Source organism: Podarcis melisellensis (genome assembly GCF_964234715.1).
Source record: "Podarcis melisellensis genome assembly, chromosome: 17".
In the NCBI taxonomy this organism is placed as follows: domain Eukaryota; kingdom Metazoa; phylum Chordata; class Lepidosauria; order Squamata; family Lacertidae; genus Podarcis; species Podarcis melisellensis.
The window spans coordinates 6,147,900-6,169,395 of NC_138534.1; the positions used below are offsets into that span (position 1 = coordinate 6,147,900).

General features: G+C 43.8%; 2 protein-coding genes across 3 annotated transcripts; one reads left to right on the forward strand and one right to left on the reverse strand.

Annotated features, from left to right (window-relative positions):
• Positions 1-385: 385 nt before the first annotated feature.
• On the forward strand, positions 386-10,168 carry LOC309360267 (lysozyme C, milk isozyme-like). Of its 2 annotated transcripts, none has more exons than XM_081894946.1 (5): positions 386-580; positions 3,554-3,749; positions 5,342-5,500; positions 7,224-7,302; positions 10,027-10,168. In XM_081894946.1, exons 2-5 carry the CDS (start codon positions 3,611-3,613, stop codon positions 10,091-10,093), a joined length of 444 nt encoding a protein of 147 aa, XP_081751072.1. In that variant the 5' UTR covers positions 386-580; positions 3,554-3,610; the 3' UTR covers positions 10,094-10,168. The 2 variants fall into 2 exon arrangements, with proteins under 2 accessions (XP_081751072.1, XP_081751071.1); XM_081894945.1 differs by having other exon boundaries at positions 388-549.
• An 856-nt stretch (positions 10,169-11,024) lies between these two features.
• LOC309360152 (Ig heavy chain Mem5-like) lies at positions 11,025-16,404 on the reverse strand. Its single transcript, XM_081894769.1, has 3 exons — positions 16,190-16,404; positions 12,744-13,100; positions 11,025-11,464 (listed from the first exon to the last, which is right to left on the reverse strand). The coding sequence occupies exons 1-3, from the start codon at positions 16,326-16,328 to the stop codon at positions 11,136-11,138; spliced, it is 825 nt and encodes a 274-aa protein (XP_081750895.1). The 5' UTR covers positions 16,329-16,404; the 3' UTR covers positions 11,025-11,135.
• Positions 16,405-21,496: the final 5,092 nt, after the last annotated feature.

A 21,496-nucleotide genomic window follows, 5' to 3' on the forward strand; every position in this document is an offset into this window, starting at 1 on the left:
TACTGGTGTTAGCTGCCCTGAGCCTGGCTCTGGCCAGGGAGGGCGGGGTATAAATTATTATTATTATTATTATTATTATTATTATTATTATTATTATTATTATCATATATGACTGGCAGCTAGCTTTGTGATCTAATAGCCAAAACACCTTCAGACTCTTTTTAACGGCATGCTTGATTTTAAAGACAAAGCAGCTAGATCTGGATTGGGGCCCACAATATTTTCCTGTGGAGCACCCCCAATCCCCCGCCACTCCTGTCCTGTCTGCTGTTTGCACCTGAAGGTGCTGTTTGTGATAAACAGTGCCTTTGGGTTGGCCTCTTTTGTCCTCAGATGAAATGATCTCATAGACAGTTTTCAGGAAGTTCTGGAATTCCTCGAAAGTTCTAAATGGAAGAGGAGGAGGCGTCAGAACCTGATGGCAGCAGCTTCCATGCAAAAGCCACGGTGGCTTCCCTGGCCTCTCCCACTCTGCTTTTCCCCTTGTGAAGAGGGACATCCTTGCTTCCCTGGCCAGCTTGGCAGGATCTCATCCTCTTCGTGAAAACCGTGAGCTGAACAGGGTGATGGGGATACCTAGGTGGGACTTGGGAACAGCAACTAGTTTTTGCTTTCTGGAAGCTGCCCTGCAGCCCCATCTGCTGGGAAGTTTGAGGGGAAGCATGTCATTTAGAGAGGGCAACCACATCTCTGATATTTGTCTTCATTTTACAATGCATAAGAAAAGAGAGCAATTCCAACAAATGCTCTTAAAATTCATTGTATTCTAATCAATTGTTTTTATATTTGGTGTTAGCCGCCTGAGCCCGGTCTTGGCTGGGGAGGGCGGGGTATAAATAATAATAATAATAATAATAATAATAATAATAATAATAATAATAAATCTTGTGGGGAATATTGCTGCCACTTATATCTATTCCTCTCCCAGGATTTAAGGGGTGTGTGTCTTCCAGAAAGGTACCTTCAGTGGACCCCCTTAAGCTGCACAGAACAGGAATTCCCATACACTACCACCAGTGTTTTGGGTGCTCATAATGTAAATGGGGGCAATGGGCCCCTTGCTGGTCTTGGGTTCCCAGCAGATGCCCACCCTTGCTACCCTCTGGAGCTAGCCATGTCTGTCCTCTGGTGGAAGTCACTTGAGCAAGGTCTGGACACAGAAACTGGGAACTGGATGGGGCATAAGGATTCCAGACTGGTTCAGAATCACAGACCTTTTGGGCATTCCATCCCAGAGTTCGTATTCGTTTTCATTTATTATGTATGTAGCTATTTAAAATATCCTCCGTCTTTTACCGTAAAATAAATGTTCAAACCAAAAATAATAAATAGAGATCAATAGAGTTACCTGCTAGGCTTAGCCATTTTGTTAGCTTCTTTTCCCCGTGGAAGATCTAAGGAAGAAAACTTTGGGTAGTATCCTGCCTGATTAATCTGGGCCTTGCAACATGTGGCTGGCAGAAGGGCTTGGTGTGGGAACCTGGCTTGTCGTCTACAAGCTGAAAAGCAGCAAGGGAGGTTGGGACTCACAAATGTGGTGGGCAGGTGCTGCCTAACTCTGCCCCTACGCTCTGATTTTCCCTGGTTATTTCTTCCGCCAGATGCCTGGGGGGGGGGGTGTTCCAAAGGTGTATTTGTTTCATGGCGCAGGGAGAGTTGCAAGGGAAAAGCAGGGGCAGAAGATTCAGCATCCTCCTTTCCACCTGCTACATCCACTGATCTGGCACCATTTGGGTTCCTAGGCCAATGAATCCAAATGCCCTGAAATGAACAGCAAAGGCTGGATGCTTTGTATTTCTTTCCTTAAAATGGTCTTAAATTACTTGGCAACTTATTGCCAAATGTACATATTGCACTGCTTATCTTTTAGTTTTTGGCAGCTTTGTATTGACTCATAGCTTCCACTTGCTAGAATGGCTGTGATCTTAGGCCTGGTCTCCTGCCTTTTTCATGGTGTCACATGAGCTATTGGTGTTTGAGACAGTAATGGTTGCCTTGAAGATAGTTGTCACAGCCAGTTCTCCTCCTGTGGTTCAGCCTGGTCTCAGATCTTGCCTTATTGTCAGATGACTCCTCACTGTTGACTTTCACTGCTGCGTGGGTTCTGAAGCCATCCCACTATCACCAAGCACCACATTATCTCATTCTAGGAATACACATTATATTGGCAAAGCCGGGCTCTATCTAACCAACAGAGGAAGCATCTGAAAGGGGAGAAGCAGTAGGTGGGAGGGGTGATATCTAATCCTACCTTCCACTTTCTCCTTCAGACTTTTCTTCCAGCTGTGCTTTTTTCCTGGCCTTTGATGAAGCTGGGAAAAGAAAGGAGTAGGAGTAAGGAGTAGGAGTAAAGTAGTGCCTAGGGGAAGGGTGAATCAGGCCTCCTCCCACCTGCTGCGTTTCCTCTGCAAAAAGCAACCTCATCTCCACATTCATACTATACAAATAACATGAAATTCCTAAGATCATAGCCAGGCCATTTGTGAATGCAGCTCCTCAACCGAGGGCATTGTTTGTGTTCAAATAATGTGGATGAGTGGAAGATGGACAGTTAGATACTGATGTATTTCCAACTCAAAATCAGTAATAAGGGTGCCCCTTTAACAGTTCTGCTGTCAGGCGAACACACGTGTCTTGGCAGGGATACTGGAGTGGCTTGCCGGTTCCTGCTCCAGGTGGATCACGTTTGGTCAAAACTCTCCACTATGACCTGTCCATCTTGGGTGGCCCTGCACGGCATAGCTCATAGCTTCTCTGAGTTATTCAAGCCCCTTCGCCACAGCAAGGCAGTGATCCATGAAGGGGATATACTGATGTATTTCCAACTCAAAATCACAAGGTTGATTTTGGCTAAGCACCTTGCACACTTGGTAAAGCTGACAGCTTCTCTGTGCCTTGCCTTAGCTTTGACATAACATGCAGCTCTCTCCCTACTACCTCAAAGGAAGAGACTGAGAGCTAGACTCATTTGAAGGGTCAGGGAAAGATAGATAAAAAGCCTTGTACTTCAGCCCAACCATCTCCTTTTGTTTAAAGTAGGGATGGGGAATGTGTGCCCTTGTATTTTTAATTTTTGTTGGAAGCTGCCCAGAGTGGCTGGGGAGGCCCAGCCAGATGAGTGGGGTACAAATAAATTATTATTATTATTATTATTATTATTATTGCAGATGTTGTTAGACTCCAGCTCCCATCAGCCTCAGTCAGCATGACCAATGCTAAGGGATTATTGGCGTTGGAGTCCAAGAAGAGTTTTGCCATCCCTGTTGATTCAAATGGGCATTTATACATACATTATATAAGTTCATCCCTCATAAATATCCCAAGGAATGGGTTGGGGGGTGATTGGTACTAGCCAAAAAGTGTTCATTCCAGCTGGCATTTTCCTGGTACAAACTGAACAATGCTGAAAAACCTACCCAGAGATTGCCCAGGACAGAAAAAATGTATTATTTTGAGAGGGCAGGGGTGTTTCCAACCTTTGTCACTCTTAAAACATTATGTCTCTTGTCCCCTGTTTGAGCCAACCTTCCTGTTTTTCTGCTTCTCCCTAAAGGAGTTAACTTCAGAGGTTTTGTCAACTCCCTCCCATCACATTTAAGCAGCTAAGACGATGATCCACTTATTACAGACCCTCCTCCTCATCTGCTTTGCAGTCACTGTGCAAGCCAAGATCTTTGGTCGCTGTGAGTTGTACCACGTGCTGAAAGTTAGCGGACTGGATGGATATGAGGGGTACAGCCTGGCCAACTGTGAGTGTAGCTTCTCAACGCAGAGCATACTTCAAATGTTGTGGGGAGGAAGGAGTGAGATAACAACCATGGTCTTTCCAGACATCATTTCCTTGTCTCTATGTCCACAAGAGGGTGGCAATTTATTTGCTTTGGCCTAAAACCTGTCCTTCTTAGGAATGCTCCCGCAAAGCACTTCATTATCTGAAGACCGAATGAATGAATGAATGAATGAATGAATGAATGAATGCCTCTCTGAATGAATGCCTCTCTACTTCCCATTCTTGCTCTGAGCCAGCATTGCCATAAGGCAACATGAGATGATCCTCTCTGGAAGCAGATTTCTATTACACAAATGGAAGGTACAAAAATCTGACACAGGGCTCATCCACACTCGCCTTTTGCCCAGCTCTTTCTAGGCACAGTTCCAAGCTTTCCCAGACTGTGTCTGAGGGGATTGCAAGTTTTCCACCTGTACATTACAGGGCCTCTTGCAGGGGAAATTCCTGGCAGATGGTGCCTCAGGTTACTTGCTGCCTCAGTCACCAAATTTATCTTGGGACATGCCAGTCAGCAGGGTATACACACACACACACACACAGAGAGAGAGAGTGGTACCTCAGGTTACATACGCTTTAGGTTACACACGCTTCAGGTTACAGACTCCACTAACCCAGAAATAGTGCTTCAGGTTAAGAACTTTGCTTCAGGATGAGAACAGAAATTGTGTGGCCGCGGCGCAGCAGCAGCAGGAGGCCCCATTAGCTAAAGTAGTGCTTCAGGTTAAGAACAGTTTCAGGTTAAGAACAGACCTCCGGAACGAATTAAGTTCTTAACATGAGGTACCACTGTACACACACACACACACACACACACACACACACACATATATATATATATACACACCCACCCACCCACACCCAGCTCTCCTAGCCACAGCCACAGCTGACCTGCTTTTCACCTGAGGAGGGGGGAAGCTCCCACTGGGCCCTGACCTGACAGGACAACCATCATGAGGGAAACCTGGAGGCTTGGTAAAGTCTTGTCCTCCCCCAGATTTGGAGGATTCTTGTATGATTTGTAAAATGTGCTGTAGTGAAAGAAAAAATAGCAAATGTCTCCTTCCCTACATGTATTTGAGGAACTAAGACTTCATATCCACCAAGTGCCTCAGAAAAAAATGGGACATCCTGTTTTTACACGAGATCATGGCGGCCATTTTGGGAGCTGCGCTCTTGCACCCTAAAAAAAGTGTTTTTTGGGGGTGAGATTACAGCACACATCAATTGATTCACCCGGCATCACATCCGGAAATATGTGCATCCTGGTTTTTGAGCTGAAAGGGCAGACTTTGGCTAAGGGCTTGTTCACACTTCTGTTTGGGCGGTTTTCCGCTTGTCTCATGCTTTCTAGGCTGTTCTGCTTTGCCTCACCACTTTCCCCAAAAAACTCTCTAATAATTTAGTGCTAGATCAGAGTAAACTTCAATCCAATGAAAATCCGATTAAAGTTTGTGGCGATTTGGTGGTCTTTTGAAACGTGATTTATATTTTAGTAATCTGCAATAAATTTGCCGCTATTACAGAGTGTAACGTCCATTCTTCTCCCTGAAGGGATCTGCATGTCGTTTTTTGAGACCGGCTTTGACACAGAGGCTGTTGACAGGCGCAAGGATGGCACTAAAGACTACGGCATCTTCCATATCAACAATGGCTGGTGGTGTAAAGATGAAGGTACCCTTTCAGAGAACCTTTGCTCCATGTCTTGTGCAGGTGAGTTCCTTCCTGCCTCCCTCTGCCACAGGTGGCACTGTGCCGGAGGGGACAGGCAAAATGGTGGGGTGCTGCAGAAAATGGAACAGCTTGCTAAATGCTATGTTAGAGGTGCAGAACCTGGTGCTATCCAGATGATGTTCAAGCTACCACCAGCCCCAACCCAACATGGCCAATGGTGAGGGATGATTGAAGCAAAAACTTGGAGGGTCACGGCCTCCCAGTCCTAGGAATATATACTACTGGCCTTTCCTGACATTTTTGTTTTATATTTTCAAATTAAAACAGAGCTTGATTTTAATAGCATTATACCTCTTAGGTTAGTAAGCACATTTTTAGTCTTGTCAGTAATAACACATTGCTGAATTCATATTTTTATGTTAAAATGTTGATCCCTCCAAACACAACAATGCAGCTCAAAAATATAAATTAATATTGTTATATTTAAAATGCTAATACATCCAAACATAATCATCCAGCTCAAAAATGCATGCAGAATATGATCTCTTTTTAAAAAAGGATATCTTACTCTTGTTCAGAATGCCAGTAAGCCATTTCATAAGAGTTCATAGGCTGCAAAAGACTGGCAGCTGGTTCAAGGATAATGCAGGAGCAAGAGCTGAGCTTTTCCCATTCCAAAACCCCCGACTATTTGTTTTGTATTCAAGTGTTTTTACATTGGAACTAGTCAAACTGTCCTGTCCCTAATTTTTACATGCAGACTGTGAGGTTTGCCATTTCAGCAATTACATCCATCAACAATTGCCTTGTTCAGATAACGAAGGTATGTGACAACAGCACCACCTGCTGGCTGCTAATACCTTAGCAGCTGATCAAGTGCCTAATATTTTGTAATGTGCTTTCAAGTGCTCATTACAAGTGCTTCATAATGTAGTTGCAATATATAACAACAACCCTTAAAGCACTAAAATGCTGGCAGATTTTCACAAGGGTGTTGGTGGTGATTGCATAGTGTTGTGGAAATGTGGAGAACTGAATTTAAGCTTGGAAAAATGAGACGCTTAGAAAACTGACAGATTTGTCCATCTTTGGTAACAAAGCGTTTTAGCCATTGTGATGGAACTGGGCAAAGTGTCCTGTCCCTGATTTTTACATCCACACAGTCAGCTTTGCTGTTTCAGCAATTTTATCTAAAAGCAGCTCCCCCATTCAGATAGAGTAAAGGTAAAGGGACCCCTGACCATTAAGTCCAGTCATGGACGACTCTGGGGTTGCGGCGCTCATCTCACTTTATTGGCCGAGGGAGCCAACATTTGTCTGCAGACAGTTTTTCTGGGTCATGTGCTCAGCATGACTAAGCCGCTTCTGGTGAACCAAAGCAGCGCACGGAAATGCCGTTTACCTTCCCGCTGGAGCGGTACTTATTTATCTACTTGCACTGGGTATTGCCATTCAAATGGTGTGCATGTGTCGCATCATGTGATCGGTTATGCAGGGTGGAGTTTACCAGGGCCCCCCAATATTTTATTCAAGTTGGCACACCTGACCCCCACCCTTGTTGATGAGAGGCATGAGGAGAGAGTAAGTGGGCTGCTTCCATTCCTGCTACATGGGGGTTGCTAAAGGATGTCGTTAGAGGTGGCAGTCCTAGGGAGATTTGATTCTGCAATTAGCCTTAAGTTTGTCTTTTAGTTTATTCTAACCCTGTGGTAATATTTACCGACTTCCCCTTCCATTCATACATTTTCATTCTCTTTTCTAGATTTATTGAATACGAATATTCACGATGATATCTTATGTGTCAAGAGGATTGTGAAAGATCCCCAAGGCATGGGGACCTGGTAGGAGAGCATCTTCTGTCCGTCCCCGTCCCCCCCCAGCTGAATGCCCTCCAGGGGCTAACTCTGCAAACACCTCCCTCACCTGGTTGTTCCAGTGTTACCAAAACCGATCTGCTCTCTCTGTAGCTGTATTTCTCTTTCCTGCTGAAATAGTCTTGACAGACACCCCCCCCCCACTGCTTTTTATAACAGCCTTACATGCTGGTCTCAGGCAGGTGACTTTTCTCCTATCAGTTTATGACAGGAACATCTTCTCCCTGGCCTTAATTTATGTGTGCCGGGCTGCTGTTAAAGGCACAGAAGCCAGGCCTGCTTTGATTTATTTATCACTAAAAAATCCAAGTCAGACATGGGGGTCCTGTGTGCCTCTAGAAGCTGCTGGGACACTGACTCCCATAATCCTGGCCATTGGTCTTTCTGGCTGGGATTGATGGGATCTGGAGTCCAACAGCATTGGTTCCCCTGCTTGATCTAATAAATTGTCATTTTTCAGTGCTGGATCAATCATTTGGCTTCAAACAAGCTGGATCTCTAATGGAGGAGAGACGCTCACTTTATGTTTTCCTGCTTGTGGGCACACACGCTAAACCCTGTCTGTGGTGCCTACCCCATTATCCCAAATGATGAGACAAGAGACCAGAGTATGGGTTCAAATTGGCCACAACTTTATTGAACTTCAGAAGTGGGAAACTTGGCACAGGCCTTGGCAGGTAACCCTCTCAGCCCGCCTGGCTGAGGATATGCAGGCAGTTGAGGCCCAGTGAGAGGGGACTGCAAAGCGCAAACTTACACTGCATGCACTTCCACCGACCTCGTCCCGGGAGTTTGACCTACATGCCGCCGCTCTAGGGCCAGGGACTCCTGATTTTGCCCTTTAATGGGCCCTGCAAGCGCCGCTACATAGGGAGGGAGCATGAATGCATCCCTCCCCCCAACTTGATGTTAGACTAAAGGCTACCTTGCCAAGGCTTAAAAACCGCCAAAGTTGTGACGAAATTGCTACGGGGAAGGCAAAACCTGCCAATGCAGGGAAAATTCCTTCCTGGTTCTGAATACAGCAACCATTTTACGACTGCAGCAGCGCCCGCTGACCTGGAATGCAAAATATTAGCCTGTAAAGAAAGAATCATTAAATTGAAGATCGCTGACCTAGGCTGAAATTAATAAGCAAGAAATTATTAATTTGAGGGAGGGTGGGTAGGTGATCCTAGACGGAAGAACAGCAAAAGAGGCTTGAGCCCAGAAGCCGGCCTCTTTTCTTTTGGCCTTAGGCCCACCCCCGGCCGGCCATCCATCGTCCTCCCTGGCCGAGGGCGGGTTAAAGGCCAGCTCAAGCAGGTGGGTGGCACCTGCCCAGGTGAGCCCCACTTGGTGCCGCAAACCCCGCCCACCTGTGGGGAAGGGAGGCCAGATATTGCTGCCTAAGTCAGAGGCATCCAAGGAAACAAGTTAGTAGAGTTGCCAAGTCTTATCACCCCTGTGAGTGCCTTTCACAACCTGGAAACAGGCAGGAATCCATAGCTGAAGCTTTCTCTATCACTGAATTGCCGTCCCACAGCTACTGATTTCTAACTTACTACGCAGAAGCTAAAGGCATAGGGTCCCTGGCAGAAAAAAGTTGGTAACCGTGTCATAGAGATGCAGATGGTTAACCAAAGATGGGGCTCCTTAACACATGCAGGAATTCTTGTGTACTTGAGTGGTTTGGTTGCATTTATTTGTGCAATATTTTCAACACATAGAGAACAAAACGTAAGACAAATAGCGCAGATCACTCTCCTGAGGAATTACAGGCTAAAATGCCACTGGTGTGAGGATGTCATGTTAACACAAACCCAACTTACCGTATTTTTTGCTCTATAAGACTCACTTTTTCCCTTCTAAAAAGTAAGGGGAAATGTGTGTGCGTCTTATGGAGCGAATGCAGGCTGCGCAGCTATCCCAGAAACCAGAACAGCAAGAGGGATTGCTGCTTTCACTGTGCAGCGATCCCTCTTGCTGTTCTGGCTTCTGAGATTCAGAATAATTTTTTTCTTGTTTTCCTCCTCCAAAAACTAGGTGCGTCTTGTGGTCTGGTGCGTCTTATAGAGCAAAAAATATGGTAATAGGAGAAGCCTTCTTACTTGGATGTTAAGGAGAACAGGGCAAACCACAGACCATTTCTGAATAGCTGTGTAGGTGAAATTTGGCAGGTATTGTTATGCAGTGACAAAAGAAGCTTCACTTGCCAAATTTAGCTCCTGTTCATAACTGTTAAATGCCCAGGACTCTTCCTCTAATTTGCACTTGATAATTCCAGTGTATCCTGGGAACTGAGCAGTAGGTGGAAGCCAGGAGCCTTCAGTGTAAATGGCACATTATGAATTAATGGTGCAGGCCAAGATCCATTATGAAAATTACCAAAAGGCCTTGCGGGGGGTGTGTGTGTGTGTGTGCGCGCGCACCAGCCACCAGTTCCTATGAATGTTTACTCAGAAAGTAATGTTTACCCAGTCAGTCCAACACTACTTACCCCTTAGTAAGTGTGCTTTGCTGGAATTGCATCTAGAATTCTCTTGAATTTAGTGGCTTGAACCATGCTATGATGGATTATGGTTTAATCCTTTTGGTCTGCAACTGCATTGTAGTTTGAGGAAATGCTATGATCCCTATGCATGAAAAATTGTCCTTAGGAATAGCCATTGTGGTAACAGACTTCCTCTTTCTCCAATTTGCCTTCTGCAGGAAGGAGTGGAAAAAGCACTGTGAAAAGCAAGACCTGCGTGAGTGGGTGAAGGGGTGTAATCCCTGAAAACCTGTCTACCTTCTGTTTGCCATCTCTCATGTCATCAATACAGAGCTGTTTGGGTTTTTTCTTCTTGTAAAATACTACTTATATCTGTTATTTCCCTGGATGGTAAGAAAAAAATTCCAAATATGAAACAAAGAAGTAATTTATGCTGTGTACACACCATACACTCAAAGACACACACACCCCAGTCCTAGGAACTGCAATTAAAGGAGCTGGGAGTCATAGCTCTCGGAGGCCTAAACCACAGTTCCCAGGATTCTTGGTGGGAAGTTATGTGCCTTAAATATATGAAGTACAGGCATCTTTAATTACTTTGCATCCATGGCATCTACACTGGTCCCCTACCCATCTCTGATGCAGATTAGGGCAATTGGAATCTCTCTATTTGTGGAATACTCTCCCCAGGAAGGTTTGGCTGGCACCTTCATTATACACCTTTAGGTGCCAGGCAAAAAAATGTTCCTCTTTAACCAGGCCTTCAGCTGATTGGCATTTATGCCCTTTTAAAATGTGTTGGGGAGGGTGGGGATTATTGAGTTGTTCTTGTTTTTATTTGTATTACGTATTTTGTGTTTTTATATTGTGGTTTTTTTGTTGTGATCTGCCCTGAGACCTGTGAGTATAGGGCAATATACTTATACTAAGAATACGGGAGGCACAAACTACAGTATACACAAACAGGAGACATATGCGTGCAGGATTCTTCCTAGTGTTGCCAACTGAAGGTAGAGGTGGTGAGGGCAGCCCTCAAACAGCTTGGCTTACACATGTTCTCGAAACAGTTCCCTGCAGGTTTGACCCAAGGTATTTTTCTCCCTCAGGTGGACACGATGGTGAGGTTCTTTACACAGCAGCGGAAATGATTGTGTGGGTGGGTGAATTGTGCCTGTTCAAGGTTCAACCAATAATGGAGGTTAGATATACACAGTAGGGATGTGAAGGTGGCTTTATTGGGAACCACAAAAGGAGGAACAGAGCTGCCCCTCTGGCTGTGAGGGATGAAGGAGGAGATGGCAGGGGTGCTGCTGATCTTGGCAGGCCTTTACTTTCCCTGGCACTGCTCCAGGCTCCGCTCCGCTCTGGTTCCGGAGGCGATGTGGTATGCGGAGCACTTGACGGAGATGTCAGAGGTCAGGCGGCTGCGAGGGATGCTCAGGATGCTGCTGGCGCTGTAGGAACCATCCTCGTTCAAGACCACCGGCCCAGCAGTCACCCCCTCTGATATGTTGACTCCAGCCTCACTCCACTTGATCTCTAGGAACCCTGGGTAGAATTTCTCGGCGATGCACAAGGCGTGGACTGTGGGCGAGTCAGCTGTCTGGTAAGCATCAGACAGGAGGGTGACTGAATCCGGTTCCTTTGCTGATTTGCCTGGGAAAGAGAAACCATGAATGGGTCACAGAATCCAGGTGACCTGATTATTTTTGGGTGGTGGTGCCGAATGGGGGTTTCCAAGCAAAGTTAATTGAGAATCCCCAGCAGTACTTAACAGAGCCCACACACAAAAATGCCACCCTGGATAACTTAATGCGTCATTTGGGCCCCAGAGGCATGGGTTGGAGTTGATAATTTTCTTGTGGAGATTGCGCAAGCATTTCTGTGGTTGAGCTCCTCTTCCACTCTGAGGGATTATCCACGCTTGCCTTTCCTCCATACTTTTCAGGTGTGATCCCAGCACTTTTTTTTCCCACACCAAAACTCGCTCTTTAAAGCAGAATTGGAGCAAATGGCAATTGCCATTGGCTGTGCTTCAGCTTTAAAGAGCAGGTTTTCATGGGGAATGCTCCAGGGCATAAAAAAAGCCAAACAAACAAACAAATGCTCAGATGTAGAGCTTTAAAGCACAGACCTGTGCTTAGAAAGAGTGGGACAAAAGGTAAATTTGCCTAAGCCCTCATCCTATTTTCTGACACCTTCCCCCCACCCAGCACCCAAAATCTGTTTTTCAGGTGAGCAAGCAAGGCATCGTTGCAGACTGTTGTGTACATGGAGTCTGCTGCTGTAGAGAAAGGGCATTAGAGGACAAAAAGAATCGGGCAGAGTTGGGGAACTTGCATCCCTCCAAATGTTGTTGGACTCGCTTTCTCCTGTTATTCCAGCCAGTGTAACCACTGACCAGGGATGATGGGAGTTGGAGTCTGCCTATATGCAGCAAAGTGCTAAGTAAGTTTCCTGTTGACGCAAAGATTTCAGCTTGTGCAACAGGACTCCCCCTCATGCCCCTGCTTAAATCTGCTCTGGGTTCCCCCATAACTCTCCAGAGCAGATTCAGGGAGCGCAGGCGGGCGAGAAGAGGCGGGGGGAAGTTCTGCTGCACAAGTGGAAATCCTTGCAATATTGGAATGCATATGTTGGATCCCACTTTTCTGATATCACTTTTCTGAGTGTTCATATTAAGCAGTTCACCTTACAATAACCCTATAAGGTTGCTAGTGCTATTATTCCTACACTGCAAGCATGAATCTGAGGCGTAGCAGCTTGGCTAAGGCTACTTTGTGAATTCATGCCCAAAGCGAGACCTGAGCTGGGAATTTCCTAGGACACACTTCATAACTTCTATGTTACACAAGCCCCCCTGCATGCTTCCCGTAGTACATTGGGCTCCCTGTGCCCAAGTGCTCCACTCGTTAGCCATGGTATTCTCACTCACCTCCTGTAACACTGAGCTGTGTTCCACTCCCTGAGACAGCAGTGTTGAAATAATTTGCCTCTGCCAGGCAGTAATAGGTGGCGCTGTCCTCCGTGCGTGCCTTCCGGATCTGCAACGTGTAGGTATTGGCATCCCGGATGGCCACAAAACGTTCATCAAATGCAGGAGCACGCTCTACCTTGCCATCAATGTGATGCTTCAGTATAAAGACCGGGCCTTTTCCTGGCTTTTGCTGGAACCAGAAGGCATGGTACTCCTGGATATTGCCCCTCTCCAGAGGGCACGGCAGGATAGCAGTGGTCCCCTCTGCAAAGGAGGCCTGCGGTGGCTGGGTGGGCAGAGGCTGCAGCGCTCCACCTGCGAGGAGGGAAGTAGGTGGCTGTTGTGAAGCTAAAATTTCAGCCTGATAATGGGAGTGAACTGTCTGACACATGCTAAATACACATATGCATATGTGTGTCCTATACATACAGTAAATGGGGTAGAAAATAAAGATAATGTAGGGGGGGATTCTTATTTCGAGAAAATGTTAACAGTAACAAAAAACAAAACCTTGGTTGTAAATCACAGGATATTTCCCTCTTGAGAAGTGTCCTGCACCACCTTTTTCTTGAGATCAAGAAAGAGAGCCCTGCTCCTGCAAGTGAAACGGAGGCACAATGGGCTGTGGGCTCAAGCAGAGCCTTTTGGGTAGCTGCCCCAAAGTTGTGGAGTGAACTCCGGCAAGGTGTGTGCCAGCATATCTATTTTAGTTGCAAGAGAGCCATGTCGAGTCCACCTTTAAAGATGTTCTTTAAGGACTAGTGATACCAGTGACTTACTCGTGTCTTTTGCTGTATCACATTGATTTTTATATGTGAGGCTTTTTTTAAAAAAAAGGATTAATGTGAAGTTTTCTGCTATTAAAAGATATTTTATGGTTTTGTAAACTGTCTTCAGTATATGATAGGTCGATAACAATATCAAAAAAGCAATCGAGACATTCTTTTATTGCAAGCCTGCAGGAGGGCTTTGCTGTTTTTAACCTAATAATTTCTAGCACCTAAGTACTTTAGGAAGGGGTTAATTAATAATCATCATAATCCAGCATTGAAACACATCTCAAAAGAGCTGAGAGTTGGGTCAATTGCACATTTTGGCAGCATACAGGTTGGTTCACCGAAACAGGTTGAATTCAGAAATCTCAACTATATAAAAAAAGAAAAATTATAATGGGGCAGTAACTCTGTGAATATAACAGGACAAATTAAATTTCATGCTATATTGATTGTTCTCTCAGTGCAAGCCAATTTCAGGGGCACAGGGCAGAGGTAGATTTAGGGGAGCACAACCTGTTTGTCCCCACTGGGCAGTGAGCCAAGAGCATTCTGCAGGGGATGCCGCAAAAATGACTAAAAATGGAAGGCGAGAGATGGTGAGGGGCACTGAATTTTGGTGTCGCACAGAGCGCCACTGAAATGAGAAAGCTCGGTCCACCAATTCATAGTGGCACACAGAGGGCGGAGAAGGGTGGAACCCACAAAAAGAGGTCCTTGTGAAGGGTTCTACTAATGTGAGTAGAATCCTGCCCAGTGCACCCATCCTGCCATTTTCAACTCTCCTTGAAAACAGTTGCCTTTCCCCATAAAATAGCCTTTAAAGCTTTTAGGCAGATTGTAACTAATGTGGCCTGTCATTGATGTCAATGACAGGCCTAGACAGCATCTTGAGAAGTAGAGACATCACCTTGCCAACAAAGGTTCGTATAGTTAAAGCTATGGTTTTCCCAGTAGTGATGTATGGAAGTGAGAGCTGGACCATAAAGAAGGCTGATCGCCGAAGAATTGATGCTTTTGAATTATGATGCTGGAGGAGACTATTGAGAGTCCCATGGACTGCAAGAAGGTCAAACCTCTCCATTCTGAAGGAAATCAGCCCTGAGTGCTCACTGGAAGGACAGATCGTGAAGCTGAGGCTCCAGTACTTTGGCCACCTCATGAGAAGAGAAGACTCCCTGGAAAAGACCCTGATGTTGGGAAAGATGGAGGGCACAAGGAGAAGGAGACGACAGAGGACGAGATGGTTGGATAGTGTTTTCGAGGTTACCAGCATGAGTTTGACCAAACTGCGGGAGGCAGTGGAGGACAGAGGTGCCTGGCATTCTCTGGTCCATGGGGTCACGAAGAGTCGGACACGACTAAACGATTAAACAACAACTAATGTGGCACTTAGTTCCATCCCAGTGTTTCAAGCTGAAGCATAGCTGTCACTAATATTTTAGTTGGAGGCATCTCCGCTTGGGAGTTTCACATATCCCCATTTCAGCACTTTAGCAGGAGCACGGAGAGCAGAACCTGAAATCTGCAATCGTATGTTGTTTCTGCCTTTGCACATCATTCACCACTGAGACCTTTGCAGAGTCCACGGTTCCCCATCTCCACCACATCCACTTTACGGTTTGCAAAATCAGCAGAGCACAAATACAAGGCTTGGAAAGAATGATTCCATACAATTACATTAAGGACTAGTCCCTTTATGTGTCTTATATTTAGAATGTTAATTACCTAAATGCTGAAATGTGCCAAATTAAACAGCGTGTGGGTGGGGCTCTGATGGCACACCTGCTGAAGAATTTTTAGCTTGAAAGTCTGCACCCCCTTGTATTTAATATATTTCGCTTATGGAGTCAGCATTTCAAAAATGGGCCAGTTTGTCCATTTCAGTTCTGCTGAGTTTTTAACTTTTCTAGTCTTAAGTTCAGTTTTCCACATTTCCACATCATTTTGTTATTTTGATTTTTTTTTTAAAAAACCCTCATCTGCATGTTATTGTGAATTTCTCCTAGTATACACATATTTTTATACAAATTTTGCCAACGCACACATTTTGCAGAGCAAATTCCTATACATTATAGAATATAATATATTTGTGCATGTCATTGTCACTGATAGATGCATTTCTTATGCACACTCCGCCCTAGAGTGTTCATTTCTATATACATCACTTGGCTGCACAACTACACTGCGCGAATCGGAGAAGTGTGCATTCTGATGGGTGTGCATTCTGATGATAATTCAGCATGGATATTGTTTAGAAAGTGGGGACTAGATAGGATTGCCTTTAAATCTGAACTGAGTCGAATTTTCCCACCATCGCTATTCGTAAGTACCTAGCGGGTAGATGGAGGGATGATTGAATGAGTGGGTCTGGGTTTTCTCCTCCAGCCTTCTAGGCGTACAGCAACCTTTGAAGTCCTTTACATCTACCTGCCATTCGTAGACCATAGCCGTGGCCCTTGACTGACCTCCAACGAAAGACACAAGAGGTGTGCAGATTTCTCTAGCCCATCATGCTCATTCTCTCTATTCTACCACAAGGCCCAAATTCCTCATTTCCCTGTCCTTCCCACTGGCCTATTGCAAGTTCTTGGCCTCTCTAGATTGGCAACCAGCTATGCGTGTACTCACCGTGGATGGAGAGAACCAAAGAGAGACACAGCAGGATATGAGAGCCCATCCTTCTTCTTGGAGGTGGTTTGATGATGAAACTGCTTGTCTTTCTAGCGCATATGCACCATGCACATTGCTTTATGGCTACCATGCTCATTTGCAAGCATTTGCCTAGAGGCTGCTTGCTTTCCTGAGGTTTGCGCAACACAGCTCTGTCATTGGCTGGAGGCAGACATCGGAAAGAGTCTGGCAAATTCATACTATGGTACCTCAGGGTAAGTACTTACGGTAATTCGTTTCGGAGGTCCGTTCTTAACCTGAAACTGTTCTTAACCTGAAGCACCACTTTAGCTAATGGGGCATTCTGCTGCTGCCGCACCGCCGGAGCCCGATTTCTGTTCTTATGCTGAAGCAAAGTTCTTAACCTGAAGCACTATTTCTGGGTTAGCGGAGTGTGTAATCTGAAGCGTATGTAACCTGAAGCGTATGTAACCCGAGGTTACATACTGTATTGCATTGAGGAGCCACACAGAAAAGAGCTGTGGATTTCATCCCAGTGTTTCATTGTGAATTTGTGCCTGTATTCTGTTCCGTCACAAGCAGAGCTAGACTCCGTGTGATTGGAAAATGTGGCCATTATATTCACCTGTAAATTCAAAGTGGGTTTTTTTTTTATAATTGGAACTCTTCAGGTCTAGCATAAATGAGAAAGGGGAAAACATCTAAAGCAGTGGAGAATATGTTGTTTCTCTGTAGCATGGTGCACTATTGCATGCATTCTCTAGGAATTAAAACCAACTGAGCTAACTAGCAGGGCTAGCTGATTAACAGAGTTGTACAAGTGAAACCTGCAACAAAACTTACACGTCGTCTGCACGGTACGTTTAAAGGTGCTTTAAATGGTCATGTATTCTCCCTAAGAATTATGGAAACTCTATTCAAAAATACAGTAAAGGTTTGCTATCTATGCTAGCATTTGATTGACATTGGAGTGAGACTGAGTTGAGAAATAAGACTAAGAGCACATATTGATATAGGAATATATTAGATAATATGTAAAGAAATAATAATAATAATAATAATAATAATAATAATAATAATAATAATAATAATAATGTATTTATACCCCGCCCTCCCCAGCCAAGGCCGGGCTCAGAGCGGCTTACAAGCAATAATAAAAACAAGATGAATGATTACAACTTAAAAACAAAAATAAAATACAACATTAAAATAATGGAACATTACAATATTAAAATGTAGCCTCATCGCAAGAGGAGAAGGAAAAGAAAAAAGAAAGAGAGGGAGGGAATCAAATTGGCTCCAAGCCAAAGGCCAGGCGGAACAACTCTGTCTTACAGGGCCTGCGGAAAGAAATCAGATCCTGCAGGGCCCTAGTCTCAGGAGACAGAGCGTTCCACCAGGCTGGAGCCAGTGCTGAAAAGGCCCTGGCTCTGGTTGAAGCCAATCTAACTTCCTTAGGGCTCGGGACCACTAGGGTGTTGCTAATTATGGACCTTTATATACAATAATAAGAGTGTGTAGGACTACAAGTGCATTCATTTGTAAAAAAGGAATATACAACAGAAAAGACAGGAAGTCTAGTGTGTTGGTATGTATATGAAATTGTTTTAGTTTTTTCTCTTTTTTCTTTCTTTTTTTGTTTCATTTTCTTTCTAGGTATGTAAAATTTGTATATAATTTTTGTATACATGTTGGAAATTATATTATAGTAAGTCCTGTAATGTAATATGACAACGTTTACTGATGCAATATAAGAATATTAACAAATAAATAAAACGCAAATTCAAAAAAATAAAAAATTAAGGAAACTCTAGTTTGTGCTGCAATCCCTTACTCCCTTCCAAAAGCTACCATTCGCTTATGAGGGGAATAGGGGGTCTGCTTACGATGCTCAGCCCCCTTAACAAACGACAGTCCCCCGGGGTTCTTTGGCGGAAGCCGTGCTTTTTAACGTGGTATAAAAGTACTTTAAAATTAAGTTTTGGATATGACCCAGTTTTTCTCATCAGTCAGTCCTATGGTTACTATCCTCAGCCCTTATTGGATGGTTTTTGAGGGTTTCCCATTTCCTCCATAAGCTGTTTCACCTTTTAGAAACTTATGTAAATCTTTGGTTTTGGCCCCCCCCCCCCAAATCTGCTGCTACCTCCCTCTTTGTGTTGTGCCATTTGGACTTCTGATCAGACTGGAGCCCTGCAACAAAATGGTGTGTGGCCACAGACAGCCTTCAGAGACCTCCTTTTTCAGTCATGTGGCAGCCTAGAATAAATGAGCAAATCAGTCTCTTAAGCTTATGCCAAGAAATAGTATTCTTTATGAATTGAATATCAATATACATATCAAGGCTTTGAGATTAGACCACTGAAGAAGCCCGGAAAACTACCTTGGGAGTGTGCTATCTGCAAGCCCCAGTAAAAGGGCCCCATCAGGGGCAAACAGTGGCCTTACTTGGACTGCCAGGTGCAAAACGCCGGCACCCTACAACTTCATTAACATCCATCTACAACTTCAGTAGCATCTCTCAGCATTGTGAACAACACCGAACTTACCCTTTGTTGGTCTCTTCATGAACTTACCTAAAAAGATAAAGAAAACAAAAGACTGAGTTAAGCATTTGAAAAATCCATTGAAATCAGACATTGTAAGTTCATCTTAGGTTGGGTAGTTCGTAAGTCTCTGTGGCTTTGCACAAGGTTTTGTATATTTCTCTCAGAAGATTGATAAAGAATGTATAATTATTTTGGTAATTATTGTGTGTATATTAGTCGCCAATGTGTTGCATGAGTCGTACTACTAGAATAAATGATAGGCAGCTGCCATCTGGCAAGAGAGCAAGTGAACAGGCAGAATGGGGTCTGGGCAGTGGCTGGCAAAAGAGAGAGGGAATGGGTGTGTGTCTCCTTCTCGATAGTCGTTTCACATTCTCTATTTCATTTCCCCTCCAACCTGGATTTCTGTAACCCCTTCTGCTTTTCTCTCTCTCTCTGGTTTAATTATATATTTTATCGATCATTTAGAAAAATACAACATGAACAAATCCAGTCAAACAATAAATAAGAACAACGAAGTACACAGTAGAAGTAGAATCGTGGCAAAATAAAGTCACATCTCACAGAGCAAGTGTATTACAGTTTTTCCTCTCAATTATCAGTCCACATTCCACAAATCCTTAATGGGCTTTTGGGCAGATCCCCTCCCTTTCTTTGGGTTTTTTTTTAAAAGCAACAACAACAACAACAACAACAATAATGAAAACAAAAAAAATTCTTTCCAGTAGCACCTTAAAGACCAACTAAGTTAGTTCTTGGTATGAGCTTTCGTGTGCATGCACACTTCTTCAGATACACTGAAACAGAAGTTTCCAGACTCTTCTATATAGTGAGAAGGTGGGGAGGGGTATTACTCAGAAGGGTGGTGGGAATGGGTGATTGGCAGATAGCTGTGATGAGCCTGTTAACGACTCTTAACGACTGCAATAGGTCTTACAGGAAAAAGCAAGGGGTGAGAAGGTGAAAAGTGGCTTTGTCATGTATAATGAGATAAGAATCCAATGTCTTTGTTCAGAGCAGGTCTCTCCATGTTTTTAAGTTTGGTGATAAGTTGCAATTCAGCAGCTTCTCTTACCAGTCTATTTCTGAAATTCCTTTGTAGTAAAACAGCTACTTTGAGATCTTGTATAGAATGTCCTGGGAGATTGAAGTGTTCTCCTACTGGTTTCTCTGTCTTGTGATTCCTGATGTCCGATTTATGTCCGTTTATTCTTTGGCGTAAGGTCTGGCCTGTTTGTCCAATATAGAGAGCTGAAGGACACTGGAACTGGAACAATAATGAAGTTTTGGTTTTACAAGCAAGTTTGCCAATACTCCCTTCTAGTGTGTGGCTGTTTTGGATATCTAGACTACGGCACTCAGATAATAGAATGGGAATTAGGATACACAATGATTTCACATCCCATCCTGCAACAATAGTTTTCAAGCTCATTTACAAATTTACAATTAAAAGAATAAAACAAAACATACATGCATATTCAAGGGATTAATGCAGATTTTATAAAGGCAACAACAATGGCCTGCTTCACACATAATGATGTATCATGACTTAGTGTTATGTGTGAACCCTGCCCAGTAGCTTAACTGCTGTTTGTTTTTACCGCCAACAAACCATGATTTGAAGCAATGCCTTAACTCATGGTTTGTTAAACAAGCCATGGCTTTGTGTTATATGTGAACCAGGCTGTTGGAAACACAGAAGAGACAGAGCAAGCTTCCCCTCCACTTTTTCTGTCACATCCCCATTTCTCAAGGAATGTGCTACACTGGCCTCCCAGAGTCCTCTTGCTCAGACTGTTCTATGTGTGGACTGTAGATTTCAATTCATATCCATTTCCCATTTAGCCATATTACATTTCTTATTGAAAGGCCTGTGTGTCCTTATACGTGTTTGGTGGACCTGTGAAAAAATCAAAAAGCTTCTGGAACACAGTATATGACGAGCTTAAAAAAATGTTTAAGTATAACTTTATTAAAAATACAGAAGCTTTTCTACTAGGGATAATGGACACAGGTATAGCAAGAGATCAGAAAATATTCCTCTATGCCACAGGAGCGGGAAGGATCCTAATTGCTAAAAACTGGAAAAAATGAAACTGTGCCAACAAAAAAGGAATGGCAAGACAAACTGTTAGAGTATATTGAGCTGGCTAGATTAACAGAGGCAATTAGAGATCACACTGGACAAGAGTTTCAAAAAGCATGGGGGAAATGCAGAGAATACTTCACAAAATAGTGCCCTGAAATTACATACCTGGACTTGTTTCGATTAGTGTCTGCAGGAGACTTTGTGGATATTTAAATTATAATTAGAAAAATCTTAATAATTCTTCATAAAGGAAACAGTTTATAAGAAGTAAATAAGGAGGCCAGATACAGGATAAAGGAAGTCTTTTATTTTGTTGTTTGTATTGCTGTATGTTATGCTCACTGTATGTTATGTTCACATTTAATGAGGGTGGATTGTGTATTGGGGGGTGGGGGGTTTATGTTATGTTGTAAATAAAATTCCAATTAAAAATATTTTTAAGAAAAAGAAAAGAAAGGCCTGTGTGTCTTCAGTATGATGCCCTATGCCAGCCTTTTCAAGTCTTGCTTATTGGAAGGCATCCAGGAGGCTGAGAGTTTCTGTTGAGCACGTGAAGTCCGTTATTTATTATAATCCAAGTTTGCTTTAAGTTGGAGACATGATTTATTTATATTTCATTTCATTTCTATACTACCCTATACCCTAAGGTCTCAGGTTAAAGGCTTC